At 44.3% G+C, this 24,504-nt stretch overlaps 1 protein-coding gene across 1 annotated transcript; it reads left to right on the top strand.

The window, feature by feature from the left end:
• The first annotated feature begins 399 nt into the window (after positions 1 to 399).
• LOC100553472 (fibrinogen-like protein 1) lies at positions 400 to 23,597 on the top strand. Its single transcript, XM_003227908.3, has 6 exons — positions 400 to 1,165; positions 8,180 to 8,405; positions 11,950 to 12,087; positions 15,024 to 15,240; positions 16,479 to 16,674; positions 20,351 to 23,597. The coding sequence occupies exons 1-6, from the start codon at positions 800 to 802 to the stop codon at positions 20,495 to 20,497; spliced, it is 1,290 nt and encodes a 429-aa protein (XP_003227956.2). The 5' UTR covers positions 400 to 799; the 3' UTR covers positions 20,498 to 23,597.
• The last annotated feature ends 907 nt before the right edge of the window (positions 23,598 to 24,504 follow it).

Consider the following 24,504-nt stretch of genomic DNA (forward strand, 5'->3'; position numbering starts at 1 on the left):
ATAATAATAATAATAATAATAATAATAATAATAATAATAATAATAATAATAAAACTTTATTTATACCCCGCCACCATCTCCCCAATGGGGACTCGGGGCGGCTTACATGGGGCCATGCCCGGGAAAAATACAATATAACACAATATAAAAACAACATATCATAATACAGTTACAACAATACAATAAAGAATCATATACAGTACAACACAAAATCCAAAGAGCAATATAACAGGGCAGGCCGCACTAACACTCAGTTAAAACTCGGGGTGAGAAAAGGATAAGAAAAAGGATAAGAATAAAACCACAGGGAACTAAGGAAAAAGATAGCAGACAGTCTAGAGGATAAATAATGGGGGCGTAACAAAAGCATGTAACAGTTACTCTCCGAAAGCACATATACAGGGTTCCAAGAATCCAAGAGAAGGGCACAGACTTATAGACCAAGCTGGTGGCTGTTTTTGTACAAAGTGTGATCAAATAATAGAATCGTATTGTTGGAAGAGAAGGCAAAAGCCATCAGGTCCAACCACCTTGAGGAAAGTGAATGGTATCTTGGAGAAAATGTAACCGCTTCTGGGTGCCTTTGTTGTTGTGTTTTCTTGCAGGTCTGGACGCTCTTATGGAGGCCACGCTATCCATCCAAAGACCTCCTTGGCATCTGGTCACTCTCCATTCATGTCAATGCACCTTGTGACAGATGAACGTGGATGTGGGACTGCGCTATATATCCCATTAGTTGTGGCTTCTCTCCATATCTTCCCCTCTGGCTTTGTCCTAAGTCTCTCTAAGACTCACCAGGATGGCATGGAGGGCTCTCCTCTTCTTGGCCTTCTTGGCTTGTGGCTCGTCTCAGAGACCTTTGTCATCGGACGGTAACGGCATCGACGGGGATGATGGGCACCACCAGGACAGCCCCGGCCTCATCCACTGCGGCGAGTACAGCAACCAGGTCCTGCCCAACGGGAGGTGCAAGATCGTGGCCACGTTGCCGCAGCTGGACGAACAGCGGTGCCCAGACATGTTCCGCTGCACCGACGAAGTGTCCTACTGGCTGCATGAGAACGAGGAGCGGAAGCAGCAGATCCTGGAGCTGCGGGAGCTCATCTCGGAGCTTCAGGAGGAGCTGAGGAACCACCGGCACCGCATCAAAATCCTGGAGCTGCAGGTTGGTTCCTTTGGTAGGGCGTCAAAGGGGAAAGAGATGTTTCCTATCAATGTGGCTCTGAGTTATGCAGACCCTATGAGAGGCCAAAGCCCAGGTAATTATTATTATTTATTTATTTACAGTATTTATATTCCACCCTTCTCACCCCAAAGGGGACTCAGGGCAGATCACAATGCACATACATATGGCAAACATTCAATGCCATTAGACATACCACACACAGAGGCAATTTAATAAATTTCCAGCTTCTGGCTTCATGAGGGTATGCTTGATTCTGGCCACAGGAGGGATCTGCTGCTTCATCATCCACTGTGACACCGAGTCCTTAATGGAGTACTACCTCATTCTTCCACACATTGCTGGATGTTTTTATGGTGCCATAAATTGCCGTGTTTCCCCAAAAATAAGACAGTGTCTTATATTAATTTTTGCTCCCAAAGATGCGCTAGGTCTTATTTTCAGGGGATGTCTTATTTTTCCACGAAGAAGAATTCACATTTATTGTTGAACAAATAAATGAACATTTATTCTAAACTGTACAGTAGTTGTCATCACAAACCAGCATAACCAGACAAACTGTGAATCCTATCAAGAATTTCTTGTTACTACCATTATTTCCATTTCCATGTACATTGACCGATCCTGCATGCTCGGGTGTTCTGTTTGGCGGGCATGCTTCCAAACACAAACTTTGCTAGGTCTTACTTTCAGGGGAGGCCTTATATTTAGCAATTCAGCAAAACTTCTACTAGGTCTTATTTTTCAGGGATGTCTTATTTTTGGGGAAATAGGGTAGTTAACATTAGCCTCCCTGCATAAAGCAGTACCTAAATTTCCTACTTGACAGATGCAACTGTCTTTCGGGTTGCTTAGGTCAACAATGAGCTAGGTTATTTAATGTTCAGATGCTCAATTCAACCCGGGCTGGATTCGAACTCATGACCTCTCGGTCAGGAGTAAATTTATTGCAGATGGCTACTAACCAGCTGCACCACAGCCTGGCCCCAGCTCAAATTTCACAAATGTAGGACAGCCTACAATCTTCATGCAATCTCTTCCTTTTTGTACTGTCTCCCCTTGGCTGAGCACTATGGAATCATAGACATACATACAGTCCCTAAGTTATGAACAAGATAGGCTCTGTAGGTGTGTTCTTAAGGTGAGTTTCTAAGTCAGAACAGGTACATTTTTAAGTGTAACTCCAGCCAATTTTAGATAGATAGATAGATAGATAGATAGATAGATAGATAGATAGATAGATAGATAGATGATAGACTGACAGATGATAGATGATAGATAGATAGGTCCTGGATGGCATAGGAAATGGTGAATACCCCTGTAGGGCTTCCTTTGCTCTCTGTGCCCTTGTTCAAGTTGGGCCAAAAAGTGCTTGTCAAGGGCTTGGGTTGGATGGCCATTGCAGTCTTTTCTAATTCAGTGCTGGTGTCTCACTGAACTACAGCTCCCAGGTACTAGCAAATCAGATGTGAAGCCAACCAATTTAAGTGATATGGACACAGGTCTAAATTGTAATACCAAATTGTATGGTGATATAACATATCTCATGAAAACATTGCATATATTTTTTTAAAAAATATATGATTTATATCTCATGAAAACCTTGCATATACTGTGTATATATATATATATATATATATATATATATATATATTTATATAAAAGAGTGATGGCATCAGGGCAGCGGACAAAACAACAAAACTACAGGCCCCCCAACCTCGAAATTTGACAACACAACCCATCATCCACGGCTCTAGGTTGATACAACAAAAAGAAAAGAAAAATAAAATCCTAATTAGAGAGAGAGGAATAATTGTTTTTATCCAATTGCTGCCAGTTACAAGGCTAAGTTCCGCCCACTTGGTCTCCTAGCAACCTACTCAACCCAGGGGACAGGCACAGTCAGGCCTCACTTAGGCCTCTTCCACAGATTATCTAATTTGTACAGGATTATATGACAATGTAGACTCAAGGCCCTTCCACACAGCTATATTACCCATTTATAATCATATTATCCTGACAGATGGCCATCCAGCCTCTACATAATAATGATGAAGAAGATGATGATGATAATAATAATAATAATAATAATAATAATAATAATAATAATAATAATAGAAGCATAGAATCCAAGAGTTTGGAGACCCCTGAGGGCCATCCAGCCGAACCCTTTCTACCATGCATTAGGACACAATCCAAGCATTCACAACACATGGACAACGTATAAATACTATACAATACTACACAGGGACATAGACCCCCCTCTACCCTCACCACTTTCACAGTACACAAACAACCCAATGCATACTAAACATAAAGACAACCATACAACAGACATTCAATACCACCACTACCTCAACAAGTTCTCACCAACACCACCAGACAACGCCACAGCAACGCGTGGCCCGGCACAGCTAGTATATATTAAAAATATATGATTTATTATATTGTTGAAGGCTTTCACGGATGGAATCACTGGAGTGCTGTATAATTTCTGGGCTGTATGGCCATTTTCTAGCAGCACTTTCTCCTGATGTTTTGCCTGCATCTGTGGCTGGCAACTTCAGAGCATTTATATGATTTATTGCTTACTTCATATAAACCCAAAGGTTTCCCATCATATTCAACATACAGCCTGGAAAGCTCTGTTCTAGAGGTTAGGACACAATGGCAGAAGAAGAGATTTCATTAAAACATTAAGAAAAGCTTTCTAATGGTAAATGTTATCAGGCAATGGGATACAAGGCCGATGTAATCTCCTCCTCTGGAAGTCTTTAAACAGAGGCTGGATGGCCTTCTGTCGGGAGGGCTTTGATTGTGACTTTCCCTGCCTGGCAGAAAGGGGTTGGACTGGATGTCCTCAAGGGTTTTGTCCAGGCTCTGTGTCCTCATGCAGGGCATTCCTCCCACGCAGCAGGCAGAGGCTTGGTGGGCGGAAGGGAACATCCTTGGACATCATGCTGACCATACGCCCACGTTTCCAGGCGAAGCTTCGTGCCTGATGCCCTGTAAGCACCAGCGGCTAGTAGTCGGATCAATGGTCTGATCTGGCATTAGGAAATTCCTGCAAGGAGCTTAGCTGGAAAATGACTAAGAGATGCTGCAGAGAATGAACAGCCCTTCTCCACCCTTTCTGTCAGGGGAAGAGCATCTTGAAAACCATGAAAGATGAAGGGTCCGTTTCCCAAATCTCAGAGCTTTGCTTTTCTTCTCCAGTCCTTGGGGTCAAGGGGAGATTTCCAAAGGCAAGAGCACTGACTTGGGAATTGTTGTTTCTCATTAATAAGACTTAGGGCTAAAACCAATCATCAGCCACAAGTAAAGCAGATCTAATGAATCCACTCAAAGTCTTGGTTCGGTGTTTAACATCTTTCTAAATGACTTACGGCGCATCTGCATTGTCCAATTAATGCGGTTTGACACCATTTGAACTGCCATGGCTAAATGCTATGGAATCCTGGGAGGTGTTGTTTGGTGAGGAGCCAGCATTCTTTGGCAGAGAAGGCTAAAGACTATGCAAAACTACAACTCCCATGATTCCGTACCATTGCCCCATGCCAATTAAAGGAGTATCACTGGGCAGGAGCCTCCAGTGGCGCAGTGTGTTAAAGCGCTGAGCTGCTGAAGCTGCAGACCAAAAGGTCCCAGGTTCGAATCCAGGGAGTGGAGTGAGCTCCCACTGTTAGCTCCAGCTTCTGCCAACCTAGCAGTTTGAAAACATGCAAATGTGAGTAGATCAATAGGTACCTCTCCGGCGGGAAGGTGATGGTATTCCATGCAGTCATGCCATCCACATGACCTTGGGGGTGTCTACGGACAACACCGGCTCTTCGGCTTAGAAATGGAGATGAGCACCAACCCCCAGAGTCAGACATGACCGGACTTAATGTCAGGGGAAACCTTTACCTTTACCTTACAGTATTTATATTCCGCCCTCTTCTCACCCCAAAGGGGACTCAGGGTGGATCACAATGTATGGCAAACATTCAATGCCATATGAACATTGAGTCAGAGACAGAGACAGACACAGAGGCAATTTAACCTTCTCCAGCTTCCAGCTTCCTGAGGGTATGCTTGATTCTGGCCACAGGGGAAGCTGCTGCTTCATTATCCACTGTGACATCTTGATGGATACTTCCTCATTCCAAATGACTGCTGGACGATTTTTATGGTGTCGTAAATTAGTTAAATTAGTCTCCCTGCAAAGTGGTACCTAAATTCCTACTTGATAGATGCAACTATCTTTCGATTGCTTAGGTCAACAATGAGCAGGGGCTATTTTTTTAATGCTCGGGTGCTCACTCCTACACTGGCAGGCCTCGAACTCATGATGTCTTGGTCGTAGTGATTTATTGCAGCTAGCTACTTAACCAGCTGCGCCACAGCCCGGCCCCTTAATTGAAACTTTAGTTGAAGGAAAGGAATAAATATTTATCAGATTCACAGATATCACCAAATTAAGAAAGAGTTAATACCCTAGAGGACCGCAACACTATTCAAAGTGGCCGTAACATATTAGAGAGCTGGGCTAAGAGTTTGTTTTGTTGTTGTGTGCCAACAAGCCATTTCTGACTCACGGTGAACCTATCATGGGGTTTTCTTGGCAAGAAGTGTTCACAAGAGGATTGCATTTGCCTTCCCCTGAGGCTGAGAGAGTGTGCCTTGCCGAGAGCATCTCTTATATTTCCATTGCTCAATCTCCAGAGTGACAGTCCAAAGTTCATTGATGAAGCAGTACCTGATAAAAAAAATACAGTCTTAGTATACTACAAGTTGAACATGAGCCAACAGTGTGATGCAGCAGCTAAAATAGCCAATGCAATTCAAGGCTGCATAAGTAGGAGGATGGTGGAATATACCGAGGGGACTTCTAACTTGGAGAAAAGACAGCTGAGAGGGGGTGTGATTGTCATGTTTAAATAATTGAAAGGAAATCACCCTGAGAAAGGAGGAAAGCTTATTTTCTGATGCTCTTGAGACTAAGGCTCTATATTCCAGGATTTGATCCCAGGTTTTCTGTTTTTCCCAGATTATCTGGCAGTGCGGACTCATATAATCCATTTTAAAGCAGAAAACCTGGAATCAGATCCAGGGATATAGGGCCTGTCTGGAAAGGTCCGAAGCCATAGGTTTGAACTACAGGGACAGAGATTACATCTAAAGAGGTTGTTGTGTGTTTTCCAGACTATATGGCCATGTTCCAGAAGCATTCTCTCCTGACGTTTCACCCACATCTATGGCAGGCATCCTCAGAGGTTGGGAAGTACCTCACAACCTCTGAAGATATCTGTTATAGATGTGGGCAAAACATCAGGACAGAATGCTTCTGGAACATAGCCATACAGCCCGGAAAACATAGAACAACCCTGTGATTCCGGCCATGAAAGTCTTTGACAACACATTACATCTAAATGTTTGGAAGAACTTTTTAAATTGTATGGACTGTTTGGTAGTTGATTAATTAGAGAGCCTTCTCTTTGGAGGTCTTTAAACAGAAATTGCATATTTTCAAGAGTAGGTTTTACTTGTCTATATTCCTGAATAACAAAAGGGTGGCCTACATGGCTTTTGTGGAGACTTCCAGCTCTACGATACCATGAGTTTATGTTCCTGGGTGACAACATTATGATAGACAGCATGATCATCAAGTTTGCAGATGAAACCAAATTGGGAGGGAGAGCCAAGACTCCAGAAGACAGGAGTAGAATCCAAAACGATCCTAACCAATTAGAAAGACGATTGACCAAAACTAACAAAATGAAGTTCAACAGGGACAAATGCAAAAGAGTTCACTTAGAAAAAATGAAATGCAAAGGTACAGAATGGGGGACGATGCCTGGCTCGACAGCAGGACGTGTGAAAAAGATTTTGGATTCCTCGTGGACAAGTTAAACATGAGCCAACAATGTTGGTTGCAGCAGCAAAAAAAAAACGATGGGATTTTAACCTGCATAAATAGAAGCTTAATGTCTAGGTCCAGGGATGGAAGTCTTGCTCTCCATCTATTCTAGTCTGCTTTGGTCAGGTCATACCTGGAATCACACTGTGTCCAATTCTGGACACCCCAATTGAAATGAGATGTTGACTCTAAACTGGAATGTGTCCAGAGGAGGGCGACTCAAATGATCTAGAGTTTGGAGAATAAGCCCTGTGAGGAGTGGCTTAAAGAGCTGGGCATGTTTAGCCTGCAGAAGAGAAGACTGAGAGGAGACATGAGGAGGGCCAGGGATCAAGATGTGAGGGGAAGTCATAGGGAGGACGGAGCAAGCTTCCTTTCTGTTGCCCTGGAGACTAGGATGCAGGACAATAGCTTCTAACTACAAGAAAGGAGATTCCACCTGAACATTAGGAAGAACTTCCTCACTATGAGAAGAGCTGTTCAGCAGTGGAACTCTCTGCCCCAGAGTATGGTGGAGGATCCTTCTTTGGAGGCTTTTAAGCAGAGGCTGGATGGCCATCTGTCAGGGGTGCTTTGAATGCAATTTTCCTGCTTCTTGGCTGAATGGGGTTGGACTGGATGGCCCACCAGGTCTGTTCAAACTCTAGGATTCTAGGATTTTATGTTTCTGGAGTGACCGTACTTAGAATCATAGAATCATAGAATAGTAGAGTTGGAAGAGATCTCATGGGCCATCCAGTCCAACCCCCTCCCAAGAAGCAGGAAAATCGCATTCAAAGCACCCCCGACAGATGGCCATCCAGCCTCTGCTTAAAAGCCTCCAAAGAAGGAGCCTCCACCACAGTCAGGGGCAGAGAGTTCCACTGCTGAACAGCCCTTCTCACAGTGAGGAAGTTCTTCCTGATGTTCAGGTGGAATCTCCTTTCCTGTAGTTTGATCTCCTTTCCAATAGTTTGAGGATGCTGGGGGCTGTAATCCAAATGAGTTTCTAAGAAAGAAAGCAGTGGTGGAAACTATTTTTGTGTGCACTCTTTGTGGAATACATTTTGGGTGACTCGTTTTCCTCTTGGTTTATTCCTTTTTTTGACCGGCTTAAGCATGAGGAGAAGTCCAGCCGCAACTCTTCGGTGGAGCAGCGGGTGCAGGACCTGGAGCAGCGGGCCCATGAGGCGGCCGCCGTGCAACACATGCAGGCCACGCTGCTCTACAACATGCAGGCCCAGGTGCACAACATTTCCGTCCTGATGGAGTGGGTACGACACAACCCAGGGTGCCTGGTCCCCGTCGACATGCGTCTCCAGCAGGAGATGATGCACTACCCAGGTGAGGAAGCCCCCGGTCATCCTTCCCTTCCCCTTCCTTCCTTCCTTCCTTCCTTCCTTCCTTCCTTCTTCTTTCCTTCCATTTAGGTTCACTGCTCTCCAAGGTGATTCTTTGAGGAATCCAAGGCCGGAGTTAAAATTTCTGGAAGAAACATGAACAACCTAAAGTATGCAGATGATACCACTCTGATAGCTGAAAGCGAGGAGGAGCCGAGGAGCCTTATCACCAAGGGGAAAGAAGAAAGTGCAAAAGCTGGGTTGCAGTTAAACGTCAAGAAAACCAAGATCATGGCAACTACACCTATTGATAACTGGCAAATAGAAGGAGAAAACGTGGAGGCAGTGACAGACTTTATATTTCTAGGCACGAAGATCACGGCAGATGCAGACTGCAGCCAGGAAATCAGAAGACGTTTCCTTCTTGGGAGGAGAGCAATGGCCAACCTTGACAAAATAGTTTTTTTTTTGTGTGTGTGTCAGGAGCAACTTGAGTTGCTTCTGGAGTGAGAGAATTGGCCATCTGCAAGGACGTTGCCCAAGGGACACCCAGATGTTTTGATGTTTTACCATCCTTGTGGGAGGCTTCTCTCATGTCCCTGCATGGAGCTGGAGCTGATAGAGGGAGCTCATCCACGCTCTCCCTGGGTGGCATCCGAACCTGGCAACCTTCAGGTCAGCAACCCAACCTTCAAGTCACAAGGCTTTTATCCCCTAGGCCACCGGAGGCTCCGACAAAATAGTGAAGAGCAGAGACATCACACTGGCAACAAAGGTCCGCATAGTCAAAGCCATGGTATTCCCCATAGTCACCTATGGATGCGAGAGCTGGACCATAAGGAAGGCTGAGCGAAGGAAGAGAGAGGCTTATGAACTCTGGTGCTGGAGGAAAATCCTGAGCGTGCCTTGGACCTTGGCAAGAAGATCCAACCAGTCCATCCTCCAGGAAATAATGCCCAGTGGCTGCTCACTGGAGGGAAGGAGATGAGAGGCAAAGCTGAAGTAATTTGGCCACATCATGAGGAGACAGGAAAGCTTGGAGAAGATCACGATGCTGGGGAAAAGGGAAGGAAAAAGGAAGAGAGGCCGACCAAGGGCGAGATGGATAGACGGTATCCTTGAAGTGACTGGGTTGACCTTGAAAGAACTGGGGGCGGTGACGGCTGACAGGGAGCTCTGGCCTGGCCTGGTCCAGGAGGTCACCAAGAGTCAGAGACGACTAAATGACTGAGCAGCTGAGCAGCTCTCTGAGGTGCTGAAACAATGTGATGGTTGGTGGTTCAGCACCTTGGAGAGCTCCTTGGTCCAAATCAGGACCAAGCTGACATGGGCATCACTAGCCTCAAGGTTTTTCCCTCTGTGCCTTTTGGATCCCAGCCCGCACCTTCTTCCCAAGTCCTCGATTCCCCTTCCAAGAGGAGCCTTAATGCGCTTTGCCCGGTTCCTTCAGTGGAGGCCATTGATCCCTTCACAACAATCAGATCAAGGGAGCCTTTCAGGGGGATTAATTCGGGAAAGACTTTCACCCAGTAGCCCAAATCCACGCTGAGCCCCTGACGTAGGACTAAAGGGCGGCTGCGCTGGGCTGCAATCCTTTAAGCCGTCAGACTCCAAACGTGAGGTCACTCGGCATCACTGAGGACACAGAAACAGGGACGCGTCTACACCATAGAATGAATGCAGTTTGAGACCACTTTAACTGCCATGGCTCAATGCTATAGAAACCTGGGAATTGTAGTTTGGTGAGGCACCAGCATCCTTTACCCAAGAAGGCTAAAGATCTTGCAATACAACTTCCAGAATTTCATAGCATTGAGTCATCGCAGTTCAAGTAGTGTCAAACTGCATTCATTCTATAGCATAGATGCACCCTAATCCACTTGTGAATGCAAAGTAATTAAATTATTGCTCTGCTATTATTATTATTATTATTATTATTATTATTATTATTATTATTATTATTAAGGCCCCTGGTGGCACAGTGTGTTAGAGCACTGAGCTGCTGAACCTGCGGACCAAAAGGTCCCAGGTTCAAATCCCGGGAGCGGAGTGAGCGCCCACTGTTAGCTCCAGCTCCTGCCAACCTAGCAGTTCGAAAACATGCAAATGTGAGTAGATCAATAGGTACCGCTCTGGCGGGAAGGTAACGGCGCTCCATGCAGTCATGCTGGCCACATGACCAGGAGATGTCTACGGACAACGCCGGCTCTTCGGCTTATAAATGGAAATGAGCACCAACCCCCAAAGTCGGTCACGACTGGACTTAACGTCAGGGGAAACCTTTACCTTTTTATTATTATTATTACTGTGATAATATCTTTCTATGGTAACATCAGTTGCAAGCAGCACAATCAAAAGTAGGGTTTTTGTGTGTGTCAGGAGCGACTTCAGAAACTGCAAGTCACTTCTGGTGTGAGAGAATTGGCTGTCTGCAAGGACGTTGCCCAGGGAACACCCAGATGTTTTGATGTTTTGCCATCCTGTGGTAAACCATCTCATTTCCTCGCATGGGAAGCTAGAGCTGACAGACAGGAGCTCACCCCACTCCCTGATTCAAACAGCCAACCTTTCGGTCAGCAGGCCTGCCAGCACAAGGGTTTAATCCACTGAGACATCGGGGGCGCAAATTAGTGGGTCCAAACTAAAATACCTGGGGATTGGTAGATACAAGATAAATGTAGTTTCTGGTTGCTTGACACTTAAAATTGGCCTAACTAATGCTATACTCCGTACTGTACCATGCCATAAACTCTGTATTGGCTTCATATTGAAAAATTCTGCAATTATTTATTTATTTATTTATTTATTTTTCAAACTTATATTCCACCACTCCCCTAGGGCTTGGAGCGGCTTACAATTAGAAGACCAATTTTAAAAAAACCTAACGTAATGTAACAGAGTCACATGGGAGGAACTAGAGATTCTAAGAAATTTCCTATAGAATTTCTTCTATAGGAAATTTCTAGGTCCTCTAGCACCACTCTATACACAATTTCCTGCCTTACTGGAGGACCACAACTTTCCTGTAGTGATGTTTTCTTTGGGTATAAAACATAGTGATTTATTATTATTATTATTATTTTCCATTTTCACTGGGCTCTTTGCCCCTAACGTTGGCAAAGGGATGACTGTACACGTATCAAAATATACAAGACAATGAAGCAATATTAAATTCAAATTTCATGAGCTTTGGAAAACAAGAACCTTTTAAATTAAGCGGGGAAGGTCATCCCTCAAATATTCAATGCTAAGAGTCTGAGCAGAAGAAACCCTTGGTTGGGCCATCTAGTCCAAACCCATCTGCCATGCAGGAAAATCATAATCAAAGTATCCCTAGCAGATGGCCATCCAGTTTAAAAGTTTCCAAGGAAGAAGCTTCCACCACACTCTGAGGCAGAGAGTTCCAATGTTGAACAGCTTGTACAGTCAGAAAGTTCTTCCTAATATTCAAATAGAAGCAAGAAAGCAATCCACTGCTTGCTTTCTTGCTTGCTTTCTGGCCCCTTTTGAACTGTTTTTGAACTGTTTTGAACTGTTTTCTTCCCCAGATACGAAGCACGGCAAGAACTGCCCCATCGACTGCGCCTCCATCTACTACAATGGGATCCGTCGGTCGGGCATCTACAGCATCATGCCTTCTGCAGAAGGGTTGCCTATCGAAGTGCTGTGCGAAATGGATGTCGAAGGTGCAGTGAGTGGCGATGGGGTTCCTAGTCCTCATGGAGGCTTTGTGAGATGGGTAGACTCTTTGGTTCAATTCATGCTTCTTCCATGGAAAAGTAGAAATTCACTTCCAGGCAGTGGCATTGGGGTGGATCTCCATTTCATGCGCTTTGGTTCATAGGTAATTGCAGCATTAAATGTCCTAGCACAATTAGATGGGAAATGGTCACCCTCCAGATGCCCCATTCAAATATCTCTTTATTTTCCCCCATGGCTTACAAAGCAGAGGTAATTACACTTTTATGTTGTGTTTTCACTATTTTGTAGTTTTAATGGCTTTATGTGATTTTAAATATTTATTTTTAATACAGTATTTCTTTTATTCTGAGCTGAACTTTCTCCCCATATCAACATCTCTGAGTATGGGGCATGTCTTAGAACTGCAGTGCCATATATACACACACACACACACAATATATATATATATATATATATATATATATATATATATATATGAAGGTAAAGGTATCCCCTGACATTAAGTCCAGCCGAGTCTGACTCCGGGGGTTGGTGCTCATCTCCATTTCTAAGCCGAAGAGACGGTGTTGTCCGTAGACACCTCCAAGGTCATGTGGCCGGCATGACTGCGTGGAGTGCCATTTCTTTCCCGCTCAACCGGTATCGATTGTTCTACTCACGTTTGCATGTTTTCGAACTGCTAGGTTGGGAGAAGCTGGGGCTAACAATGGGAGCTCACCCCGTCCTTTGTGATTCAAACCACCAACCTTCTGGTCAGCAAGTTCAGCAGCTTAGTGGTTTAACCCACTGCCCCACTGCGGCCCCTGTATAGTGTGTAATATAAGACTAATAAGGTTTAGTTGCCAGGTTTCACTGTGCTACCTTCAGTCTTCATAGGTCATCTCCAAACATCCATTTTTAATTCTCCAGTTTTTGTGAGAGTAGCAATGACGCAGAGAGAAGACTTCACGTAAACATCCAGTCAGTTTGCAAATGTTAAGACAGCCTGACTCTCATCCTTGTTTGAAATTCAAGGACCAGAGGAGGCATTTTGCATTCATTTCAGACCTGCCTTTATTCCTTTTTTCTTTCCTTCCTTCCCTTAATACATTTCCTGCCTTTTCTTTCCCTTCCTTCTTTCTCTTTTTTTCTTCTCAATCCCTCTTTCTGCCCCTTCCCCTTTCTTTTTCTCCTTCCTTCCTTCCTTCCTTCCGTCCTTCCGTCCTTCCTTCCTTCCTTCCTTCCTTCCTTCCTTCCTTCCTTCCTTCCTTCCTTCCTTCCTTCCTTCCTTCCTTCCTATATCTAATAATAATAATAATAACTTTATTTTTATACCCCGCCTCTATCTCCCCGGAGGGGACTCAGGGTGGCTTACATGGGGCCAAGCCCGAATAAAAACAGTAGCAGTATAAAACACAGCAATAGACAACAACTTGCACAATAAAAATAAAAATAAAAAAATTAAACATTAGCCAATAAAAAACAAGAGCTAATAAAAACATGGATTAAAACTGAGAGATTGTAAAAGTAGACTGGGTAAGGTGCACCATATAAATATTGTAAACACAAGGTGACTGATAAAGTGCTGCAAATTCTGGAAGTGCAAATTGGGATGGGAATAGACCCTGTGTCTATATCGAGTTGACAAAGGTAAAAGGTGCAAACCGGTACAAGAATGGTCACAGATACAGATTGCTTCTGGATTAGCAATCTTTATCTAAAGGCTTGAGTAAAGAGCCAGGTTTTCAAGCTCTTTCTGAATGCTACCAGGGTGGGGGCTTGCCTGATTTCCCTGGGGAGCGAGTTCCAGAGCCGGGGGGCCACCACGGAGAAGGCCCTCTCTCTCGTCCCCACCAACCGCGCTTGTGACGGAGGTGGGAGCGAGAGGAGGGCCTCCCCCAACGAACGAAGAGATCGTGCAGGTTCGTAGGGGGAGAGGTGATCACTAAGGTAGGAGGGTCCCAAACCGTTCAGGGCTTTGTAGGTGATCACTTGCACCTTGAATTGGGTCCGGAAGGTGAACGGCAGCCAGTGGAGCAGGAGGGTTGACCGCTCCCTATAATTTGCTCACCTTTCTGTCACCTTTCTTTCCCTGTGACCTCTCAGAGGGCCACTTCACCTAGCAGCAGCCTTTGTGGTACAAACAGAAAGACAAACATACATACATACATACTTTGCGGATAGATAGATAGATAGATAGATAGATAGATAGATAGATAGATAGATAGATAGATAGATAGATTTGGGAATAAATTATTTGCCGGGTTGCTGTGAATTTTCCAGGCTGTATGGCCATGTTCCATAAGCATTCCCTCCTGACGATTCACCCACATCTATGGCAGGCATCCTCAGAGGCTGTGAGGTCTTGTTGGAAACTAAGCAAGTGGAGTTTATGTATCTGTGGAATCATAGAATCATAGAATCATAGAATAGTAGAGTTGGAAGAGAACTCATGGGCCATCCAGTCCAACCCCCCACCAAGAAGCAGGAATGATGTCCAGGGTGGGAGAAAGAACGCTTGTCTGTTGGGGGCAAGTATGACTGTTGCAATTGGCCACCTTGATTAGCATTGAATAGCCTTGCAAGCTTCAAAGCCTGACTGCTTCCTGCCTGGGGAAATCTTTTGCTGGGAGGTGTTAGCTGGCCTTGATTGTTTCCTGATTGTTTCTTATTTGCACATATAGAATGAATGAGGGATAACGAGGAAATGGAGCTAGTCACACATCCAATGCACCATTGTCAGGAGGAAAAGAGAAAAGTGGGACATGAGAGAGGATACTTACAAAATTCCTTCTTCTTGTGCAGCTGCCTGCATTTAAGGTGGATTTAGGGCAACAATGGTGCCATGGCTGTAAATGTGAACAGCAAAATTAATGAGAATGTAAGTGTAATTTTTTCATCCCTCGTTGTTTTGCTCCCTTTCTCCCTCCGTCGTCGGCAGGTGGTGGTTGGACGGTCATCCAGCGACGCTTGGACGGCACAGTCGACTTCAACCGGACTTGGAACGAGTACAAAGATGGATTTGGGGATCTCAATGGCGAGTTCTGGATGGGCAACGAGAACATCCACAAGATCACCAACCAAGGGGACTACTCTCTTCGCATCGACATGGAGGACTGGAACAATAAGCACAAGCATGCCTTTTACCAGCTTTTCAGGTCAGTGTCATTTTCGGAAAGAACCACATCTTCACGGATTAGGAAGGGACATTTGAGGTCATCTAACCACCCCTTCTGATCAGCATAGATCTTCAACAGAGAGAGAAACAATATTCAAATATGGGTTGTTGTGCATTTTCCGGGTTGTATGGCCATGTTCCAGAAGCATTCTCTCCTGATGTTTCACCCATCCTCAGAGGTACCTCACAACCTCTCTCTCTCTCTCTCTCTCTCTCTCTCTCTCTCTCTCTCTCTCTCTCTATATATATATATATATATATATATATATATATATATATATATATATATATGTCCTCTCTCTCTCTCTCTCTCTCTCTCCTTCTTTCTCTCTCTTTTTTATTTTTATTTTTTCATTTTTCTTTGGCTTTTCATATATCTTTTTCAAACTTTCCTATAAATATTGTTCCCCCTCTTTCGATGTATAAGTTGTTTGAAAACCTTTAATAAAATTATTTAAAAAAAAAAAAGAGGTACCTCACAACCTCTGAAGATGCCTGCCATAGATGCGGGTGAAACGTCAGGAGAGAATGCTTCTGCAACATGGCCATATAGTCTGGAAAACACACAGCAACCTCTTTAGATGTAATCTCTGTCCACAACAACCCAGTGATTTTGGCCATGAAAGCCTTCGACAACACAATATTCAAAAATATTCAAAACAATATATATATTTATACTGAAAAATCATGGGGGTAATCTTCACAGCTGAGGATTTATTTGATGCAATAATCAGATAGGATTTTTGTATGAACACTGGGGGGGGGGGAGCATTTTCTGCATAATACATATGCATAGGATGGGGACCTCTCTAAGCATTTTCTGGGTCCCCTAAGTGATTATTTGTTTATTTATTTACAGCATTTATATTCTGCCCTTCTCACCCTGAAGGGGACTCAGGGCGGATCCCATTACACATATAGGCAAACATTCAATGCCTTTTAACATAGGACAAAGACAAGACAAACATAGGCTCAGAGCGGCCTCGAAATCATGAGTGATTCATTGCAGTTAATTGCAGCTGGCTTGCTCTCCCGCCTGCGCCACAGCCCGGGCCCATTATATGATATGATTGATCATAGTGATGTAGCTGATAGAGAATTCCAGCCCAAATTCCTTGCCAACTGGGCCTTGGCACCTCCGAAGCCCATCCGGCCCAGGGACCGCAGCTGGGAATCCCACCATAAGATGCCTTCAACGCGTTTCCTTGTTCTTTGCAGCATTGAGGACGAGGTGAACTATTACCGTCTCCAGGTGGAAGGCTTCAGTGGGACGGTGGAGGACTCGTTCGCCTGGTACCACAACAAGAGGGGCTTCAGCACACCCGACTCGGGGAACATCTGCGCCGCCATCTCCCACGGAGGATGGTGGTACCACCAGTGCTTCTTCTCCAACCTCAACGGGGTTTACTACAAGGTCTCACACATCTCTTTGGGCCACATGCAGCTTGCTCCCTCTTGTTGTTGTTGTTCTGTGCCAGCCCCAGAACCCAAAGGGTGCTTCTGTCCAATGGCTTTACCTTTCTTCCTCTTGGAGAGAAGTGACCATTGGGGTGCCATCAAGAGAGTCCACTTCTGGGCCTTTCAAGGCGATTCCACATCTTTATCAATGATTTGTACAATGGAATAGGAAGTATCCTGATCACATTTGCAATTTGGGAGGCAGATTTAATAACTCAGGCCCCTTCTGCTCTGTCCTCTATCCCAGGATCTGATCCCAGATTATCTACTTTAACCTGGATTATATGAGTCTCCACTGTCAGATAATCTATATAAATAAAAATGTAATGTCTGTTTGTGGGGACCTCATATCTCCCAAACTACTTCACCGATTGCTACGAAATTTGGACACAACATAGCATTCGAACAGAGGAGTGTTTTAAAGTATTCACATACCTACTTTCACAAACCTGTCACACCTGAGAGAAGTAAAACCATGCCCCTTAGCAACGGCCAAACAGTCTCCTCATCTCATTTCAACTGTCATAGCAGACAGCTCCTCCCCTTAGTGATCACATTTGCAGATAGGACCAAATTGGGAGGGCGACATAATAACTCAGGCCCCTTCTTCACTGCCCTATACCCCAGGATCTGATCCCAGATTATCTGCTTTAAACTGGATTATATGAGTCTCCACTGCCAGATAATCTACATAAATAAAAATATAATGTCTGTTTGTGGGGACCTCATATCTCCCAAACTACTTCATCGATTGCTACGAAATTTGGACACAACGTAGCATTCGAACTGAGGGGTGTTTCAAGGTATTCATATACCTACTTTCACAAACCTGTCACGCCTGAGACAAGTAAAACCATGCCCCTTAGCAACGGCCAAACAGTCTCCTCCTCTCCTAGCAACTGTCATAGCAGACAGCTCCTCCCCTTAGTGATCACATTTGCAGATAGGACCAAATTGGGAGGGAGGCCTAAAACTCAGGCCCCCTTTTCACTCTCCTATATCCCAGGATTTGATCCCAGATTATCTGCTTTAAACTGGGTTATATGGCTCTTCACTGCCAGATAATCTATATAAATAAAAATGTAATGTCTGTTTGTGGGGACCTCATATCTCCAAAACTACTTCACCGATTGCTACGAAATTTGGACACAACATAACTGAGGAGTGTTTTAAGGTATTCACATACCTACTTTCTCAAACCTGTCATGCCTGAGACAAGTAAAACCATGCCCCTTAGCAACGGCCAAACAATCTCCTCCTCTCCTAGCAACTGTCATAGCAGACAGCTCCTCCCCTTAGTGATCACATTTACAGATAGGACCAAATTGGGAGGGAGACCTAATAACTCAGGCCCCTTTTTCACTGTCATATATCCAAGGATTTGATCCCAGATTATCTGCTTTAAACTGGATTATATGAGTCTCCACTGCCAGATAATCTATATAAATAAAAATGTAATGTCTGTTTGTGGAGACCTTATATCTCCCAAACTACTTCACCGATGGCTACAAAATTTAGACACAACGTAGCATTCGAACTGACAAGTGTTTTAAGGTATTCACATACCTACATGCACAAACCTGTCACATCTGAGACAGGTAAAACCTGTCAAAGTAGTCAAGTGGATTTTATATATTTGTGGAAGGTCCAGAAAGAACTCTTGCCTGCCTGAGGCAAGGGTGAATGTTGCAATTGGCTAGCTTGATTGCCATTGAATAACATTGCAGCTTCAAAGCTTGGCTGCTTCCTGCCTGGGGAAATCCTTTGTTGGCAGGTGTTAGCCCGCCCTGATAGTTTCATGTCTGGAATTCCTCTGTTTTCTGAGTGGTGTTCTTTATTTATTGTCCTGAGTTTAGAGGTTTTTTTAATACTGGTAGCCAGATTTTCCATAATAGGGAGGAAGAGGCATTGGGGTCACTCTCTGGGAGGAGCCTATGGCCTCTCCCAGCAGGAAAATAATGAAGAAGCCAAGGGGAAACTTGGCTCCCAAGGGGAGGGCAGAGAAAGAAAGAGATCTATATTCATCAATCCATCTATCTATGTTTACACTCAGAAGCAATCTTTAGAATTCTACAATTTATATCAGGTCACGGATTGCTTCTTGCATGGACAGTAATATGTTCCATGTTCCAGAGTCACCAAACCAGACAATCTCCATATCTGCACAGACAATGGAACAACCACAAATATTGCCTACTCACAAGCATTGTGAAAATACATATATCTGAAATTTACTATTTCTCTATCCTTTCTTTCCCATTGATCCAGACTGGGCCAAACAATGTGTTTCCAGGTACAGCTGGTCTGGAATAAAAATACAATCTGGGATCAACTCCTGACATATAGAAGCAGTGTGGAAGGGGCCTCAGTGGGCCTTAATAGATAAGAGAACTGTTCCAAAACTAACCAAATGAAGTTCAACAGGAAGAAATGTATGGTATTACACACAAGTAGGAAAATGAATGAAATGCGCAGATATGGGATGGGTGGCACCTGGCCTTGAAAAACAGTCAATGGGAAAAAGATCTAGAGTTACGGCTCCTTCCACACTGCCCCTGTACCTCAGGATCTAGGATATCATATAATCCAGTTTAAATCAGATAATATGGGATCAAATCCTGTGATATAGGTTAGTGTAGAAGGAGCCTAAATGGACCACAAACTGAACATGAGCCAAGAGTGTCATGCTGCAGCTAAAGAAGCCAATGCGCTTCTGGGCTGAATCAACTGGAGTCTAGTGTCCAAATACAGGGAAGTCATGTTTTTATTGTTGATTGATCTGTTTTATTGTTCTGTTTTTATATTGTTGATGTCCGGGCTTGGCCCCATGTAAGCCGCCCCGAGTCCCTTCAGGGAGATGGGGCGGGGTATAAAAATAAAATAATAATAATAATAATAATAATAATAATCATGGCATCGGTCTCTTCAGCTTCAGTCAAGAGAATTGTGGGCTGTAGGAAGCCCCAGGCACCCTAGCATCACACTATATAGTATCATAGAGTTGGAAGGGATCCCCAAAGACCATCCAGTCCAACCCCTTCTGCCATGCAGGAAGACACAATCAAAACTCCCCCAACAGATGGCCATCCAGTCTCTTTGAAGATCACCAGCAAAGGAGACTCCACCTGACTTTCAGTCAGTCTATACTTCACTAGAGTCAGAAGGAGCCCCCAAAGGCCATCCAATCCAACCCTTTCTGCCATGCAGGAAGATACGATCAAAACTCCCCCAGCAGATAGTCATCCAATATCTGTTTAGAGATCTCCAGTGAAGGAAACTCCACTAGACTTCTGGAGAGTCTATCTTTAACTAATTTGAAGGGACCCCAAAAGGCCATCCAGTCCAACCCCCTTATTTCATGCAGGAAGGCATGATGAAAGCTTCCCCAACATATGTCCATCCAGGCTTTGTTTGAAGGTCTCCAGCAAAGGAGATGCCACCAGACTTCCAGGTAGTCTATCCTTCACTAAAGTTGGAAGGGACACCCAAAGGCCATCCAGTCCAACCCCCTTATTCCAGGCAGGAAGACACAATCCAAACCCTCCTGACAGATGGTCACTTTACTGGGCAGGAACGGACTTGGTTCCTAATTTCTCCCATCTTTCTCCCCTTCCCTTTGTCTGTATTCGCAGGGAGGCAGATACTCCTTGAAAAGCCGCAAGATCCTGGGTCCGGACGGTGTGGTCTGGTACACCTGGAAGGACACAGATTACTACTCCCTCAAGAGGGTCACCATGATGATCCGGCCACGCACCTTCCGGCCCCATCTCTCCCCGTGAAGGCCATCCAGAGCTTCTTTTAATCCGAACACCCATTGACTGCTCCAGATGAAGACATGGCATCCGGGAAATGATGCCAACAGCAGCCTTGGGACATCTCATGGGCGAAGCATGCTGCTGAGGATTTGACCAGCCGGTCAGTTCCTGAAAGATGGACGTTCCTATGGCCATGACTTGGGAATCACGAGGCTTCTCATCACTTCTCGCTGCCAATTTGAGATGGACCGCAGAGGAAAACCAGCTCTGTCTAAGATGTGTCTATGCTGCACGAATGAGACAGGAAGAAGCTTCCCATCACTTCATGTTGCTATTTTGAGATGGACTTCAGAGGGTGCAAGTGAAACAAGAAATTGCTTTCTATCTCATCCTGTCAGCATTTTGAGAAGGATTGCTGAAGAAAGCCAACTATGCCTGGTTTCTTTTTATTGTGTCAGACGCAACTTGAGAACATACTGTAAGTTGCTTCTTGGTGTGAGAGAATTGCCCAGGGGATGCCTGGATATGTTACCATCCTGCTGGGAGGCTTTATTTATTTACAATATTTATTTACAGTATTTATATTCTGCCCTTCTCACCCTGAAGGGGACTCAGGGCGGATCACATTACACATATAAGGCAAACATTCAATGCCATAACATAGAACAGAGACAGAGACAGATGCAGGCACTGCGCTGGCCTCGAACTTATGACCTCTTGGTCAGAGTGATTTCTTGCAGCTGGCTGCTATCCAGCCTGCACCACAGCCCGGCCTCACTCATGTTCCTGCAAACTAGAGCTGACAGACAGAAGCTCACCCTGTCTCACGGATTTGAACCGGCAACCTTCAGGTTTGCAACCCAACCTTCAGGTCAGCAGTTCAGCCAGCACAAGGGTTTAACCCATTGCACCACCACGGCTCCTGGAGGTCTCTAAACTATGCCTGGTGATGTCTCCACTTTGCACAAAGGAGGAAGGAAGTGGGAGGTAGGAGGAAAAAAACAGAGCGTGCATTGCAAGCAGAGAGACTCTGGCCCCATCTACACTGCTGCCTAAAATCCAGTTTCCGAATCCAAATTACCTGCTTTGGACTGTATTATATGGCAGTGTTGATATAATCCAAATCAGAAAATCTGGATTTGGAAACTGGATTACATGGCAGTATGGATCCAGCCTCTATCCAAGAAGCCATGGCTGCGCTGGGTTTGCAAGACCTGAGCTGGGCAGCAGAAGTCCAGCCTTCTTGGAGGACTTGTGGTCAGAAAAGCCAACTTGAAAAGCCAACCGCAAATATCGGAGACATACTGTGTTGCCCAGATAAAAGAAGTTGGACTTTTGCTGGACAGTCTTTTGTGCGATATGTTTCTGGAGGGGTTTGGGAATTGGAGGCACTGTGATGCAATGGTTCCGGTCATCTCAGGCTTGTTCCAGGTGGTGGCACTTGGGGAGAGCTGCTCCTCAAAAAAGGCATCGTCCCACAAGGTGCTATTCTATCCCCACTGCTCTTTAATATAGACATGAAACCCCAGGGAGAGATCAACCAAAGACATGGGGTGAGTGAGGTGTTATCAGTATGCTCCTGATCCCCAAAGCATTTTTCCATGTCTTCAGCTAAGGAGAGCATGTCTCCTCTGAAGGAATGCCTGGAGGATGAAATGGGCTGGATGAGGAGAAATGCATTGAAACTGAATCCAGGCAAAATAGAGGTGCTTGCGATCAAAGGTGGTATCATAAAAACGGGGGAAAAGTTTATTAAACTGCAAAAAAAATTGTTTTGCAGGAGGGACATCCCGTAGCACATTTTGGTCTCGTTTTTTAGTGCATAACAATGAGTTATTGAGTCTCAACAAATTCAACATAGTTTGTGGCAGCCAAAAAAAAATCTTTCTGGAATATTTATTTACCGTATTTATACCCCACCCTTATCACCCCAAAGGGGACTCAGAGCAGCTTATAAACACACATATATAGCAAACATTCAATGCCGATTATACACTTAAGAAGGACAGACAACATAGACAGAGGTAAAGGCAGATTTTCCCATCTTATTTTCAGCATCTTGGAGACTGTGTTCGACTCTGGCTACAGGAGATGCCTTCACTCCATCTTCCATGTTGAGGAGCTAAGGGCGCCTTTATTATCTCCCTGCTAAAAAGCAGTACCTATTTATCTACTCGCATTTCTGCTTTCGACTTGCTAGGTGAGCAGGTGAGCTGGAGCTAACAGCAGGTGCTCACCCAGACCAAGGCTCAAACTGCTGACCTTTTGATTGGCAGGATTTTTCTGCAGCACAGCAGAAAATTACTTACAGCACAATTACTTTCAAAGTAAGGTCCACACAATTAATCAGGACATAACATTTTAAAGCCAGGAGCAGATAATCATTCCAATTTTGTTCTATAGTGTTATCAGCTTTGGCTGAAACGTCAGGAGTGCCTCTCCTAGGATCCAAGGATCTCAAGACGGAGGGACATTGACGGCTGGACTTCTTCAATGTGCTCTGTATTGGGCTCCCTTTGAACCAAGTTTGGAAACTTCAGTTGGCTCAAAACACAGACTAGTGACAAGAACACCTTGTAACATCCAGAAGTGACTGTATTACACCTATCCTAAAGTCACTCCACTGGCTGCCAATGAGTTTCCAGGAAAAGGACAAAGTGTTGGCTTTGACTTTTAGAGACCTACATGTTTTGGGTCCAGGTTCCTACAGGATGGCCTTCTCTTGCCCCGTTGGACAATGAGGTCCTTTAGATTTTATATTTATTTTAACCAGCCAGAACCCAACTGGCCACTGTAACCCAGAGGACCCCTTCATTGGCTGCCCCAAAAGAAGACTGAAATGACCACCCGGAAGAAGCGATCCCATAGCAGCTACATCAGAGACAATTGAAGACCTATCTCCATATCCCTTCCGGCAGACCTACTCAGTCAATGTTTAACTATGAATTTTAAACTCATGTCCTGTGTTTACTGTATTTTAATCTTTATTTTGTGTATTGTAATATACATGTATTTCATATAAATATGTTTCAATATACGCATTTTACATAATGTGTCATAATGTGCTTTTAAATGTATTCTGCCATGCCTTGAGGAGAGGTGGGCAAGATATAAAATGATTATACTGTAGGGTTGTTGTATGTTTTCCGGGCTGTATGGCCATGTTCTAGAAGTGTTTCACCCACATCTATGGCAGGCATCCTCAGAGGTTGTGAGGTATGGAGAAATTATACATTAACTACTAGCTGTGCCCGGCCACGCGTTGCTGTGGTAGTATGGGAAATAAAGTATCTTATATTATCTGCTTAGAACTGGATTATATGAGGCCCCTTCTACTCAGCTGTATAAAATGCACACTGAAGTGGATTATATGGCAGTATGGAGTCAAGATAATCCAGTGCAAAGCAGATAATATAAATGGGTTATATAGCTGTGTGGAAGGGCCTTGAGTCTGCACTGCCATATAATCCAGTTAAAATCAGATAATCTGTATTTTATAGGCAGTGTGGAAGAGGCCTAAGTGAGGCCTAACTCTGTCTGTCCCCTGGGCTGAGAGGATTACTAGGAGACCAAGTGGGTGGAGCTTAGCCTTCTAACTGGCAGCAATTGGATAAAAACAATTATTCCTCTCCCTCTAATTAGGACTTTCTTTTTCTTTTCTTTTTGTTGTATGACCGTAGAGGCATGGATGAGGGGTTGTACTGCCAAGTTTAGTGTTTCTGGGATGTGTAGTTTTGTTGTTTTGTCCTAGGCCGAAATTTCATTACCCTTATATATATATAGATTATTATTATTGAACTTAAACTCTATGGATTATCCCACAGTGCCATCTTCTGGCATGCAAGAGGAACCGCATTGCAATGGGAATAAAAGAACCGCCCTCTTTTGCATATACAGTAGAGTCTCACTTATCCAACATAAACGGGGCCGGCAGAACGTTGGATAAGCGAATATGTTGGATAATAAGGAGAGATTAAGGAAAAGCCTATTAAACATCAAATTAGGTTATGATTTTACAAATTAAGCACCAA

This window comes from Anolis carolinensis, chromosome 1 (genome assembly GCF_035594765.1).
Source record: "Anolis carolinensis isolate JA03-04 chromosome 1, rAnoCar3.1.pri, whole genome shotgun sequence".
In the NCBI taxonomy this organism is placed as follows: Eukaryota; Metazoa; Chordata; class Lepidosauria; order Squamata; family Dactyloidae; genus Anolis; species Anolis carolinensis.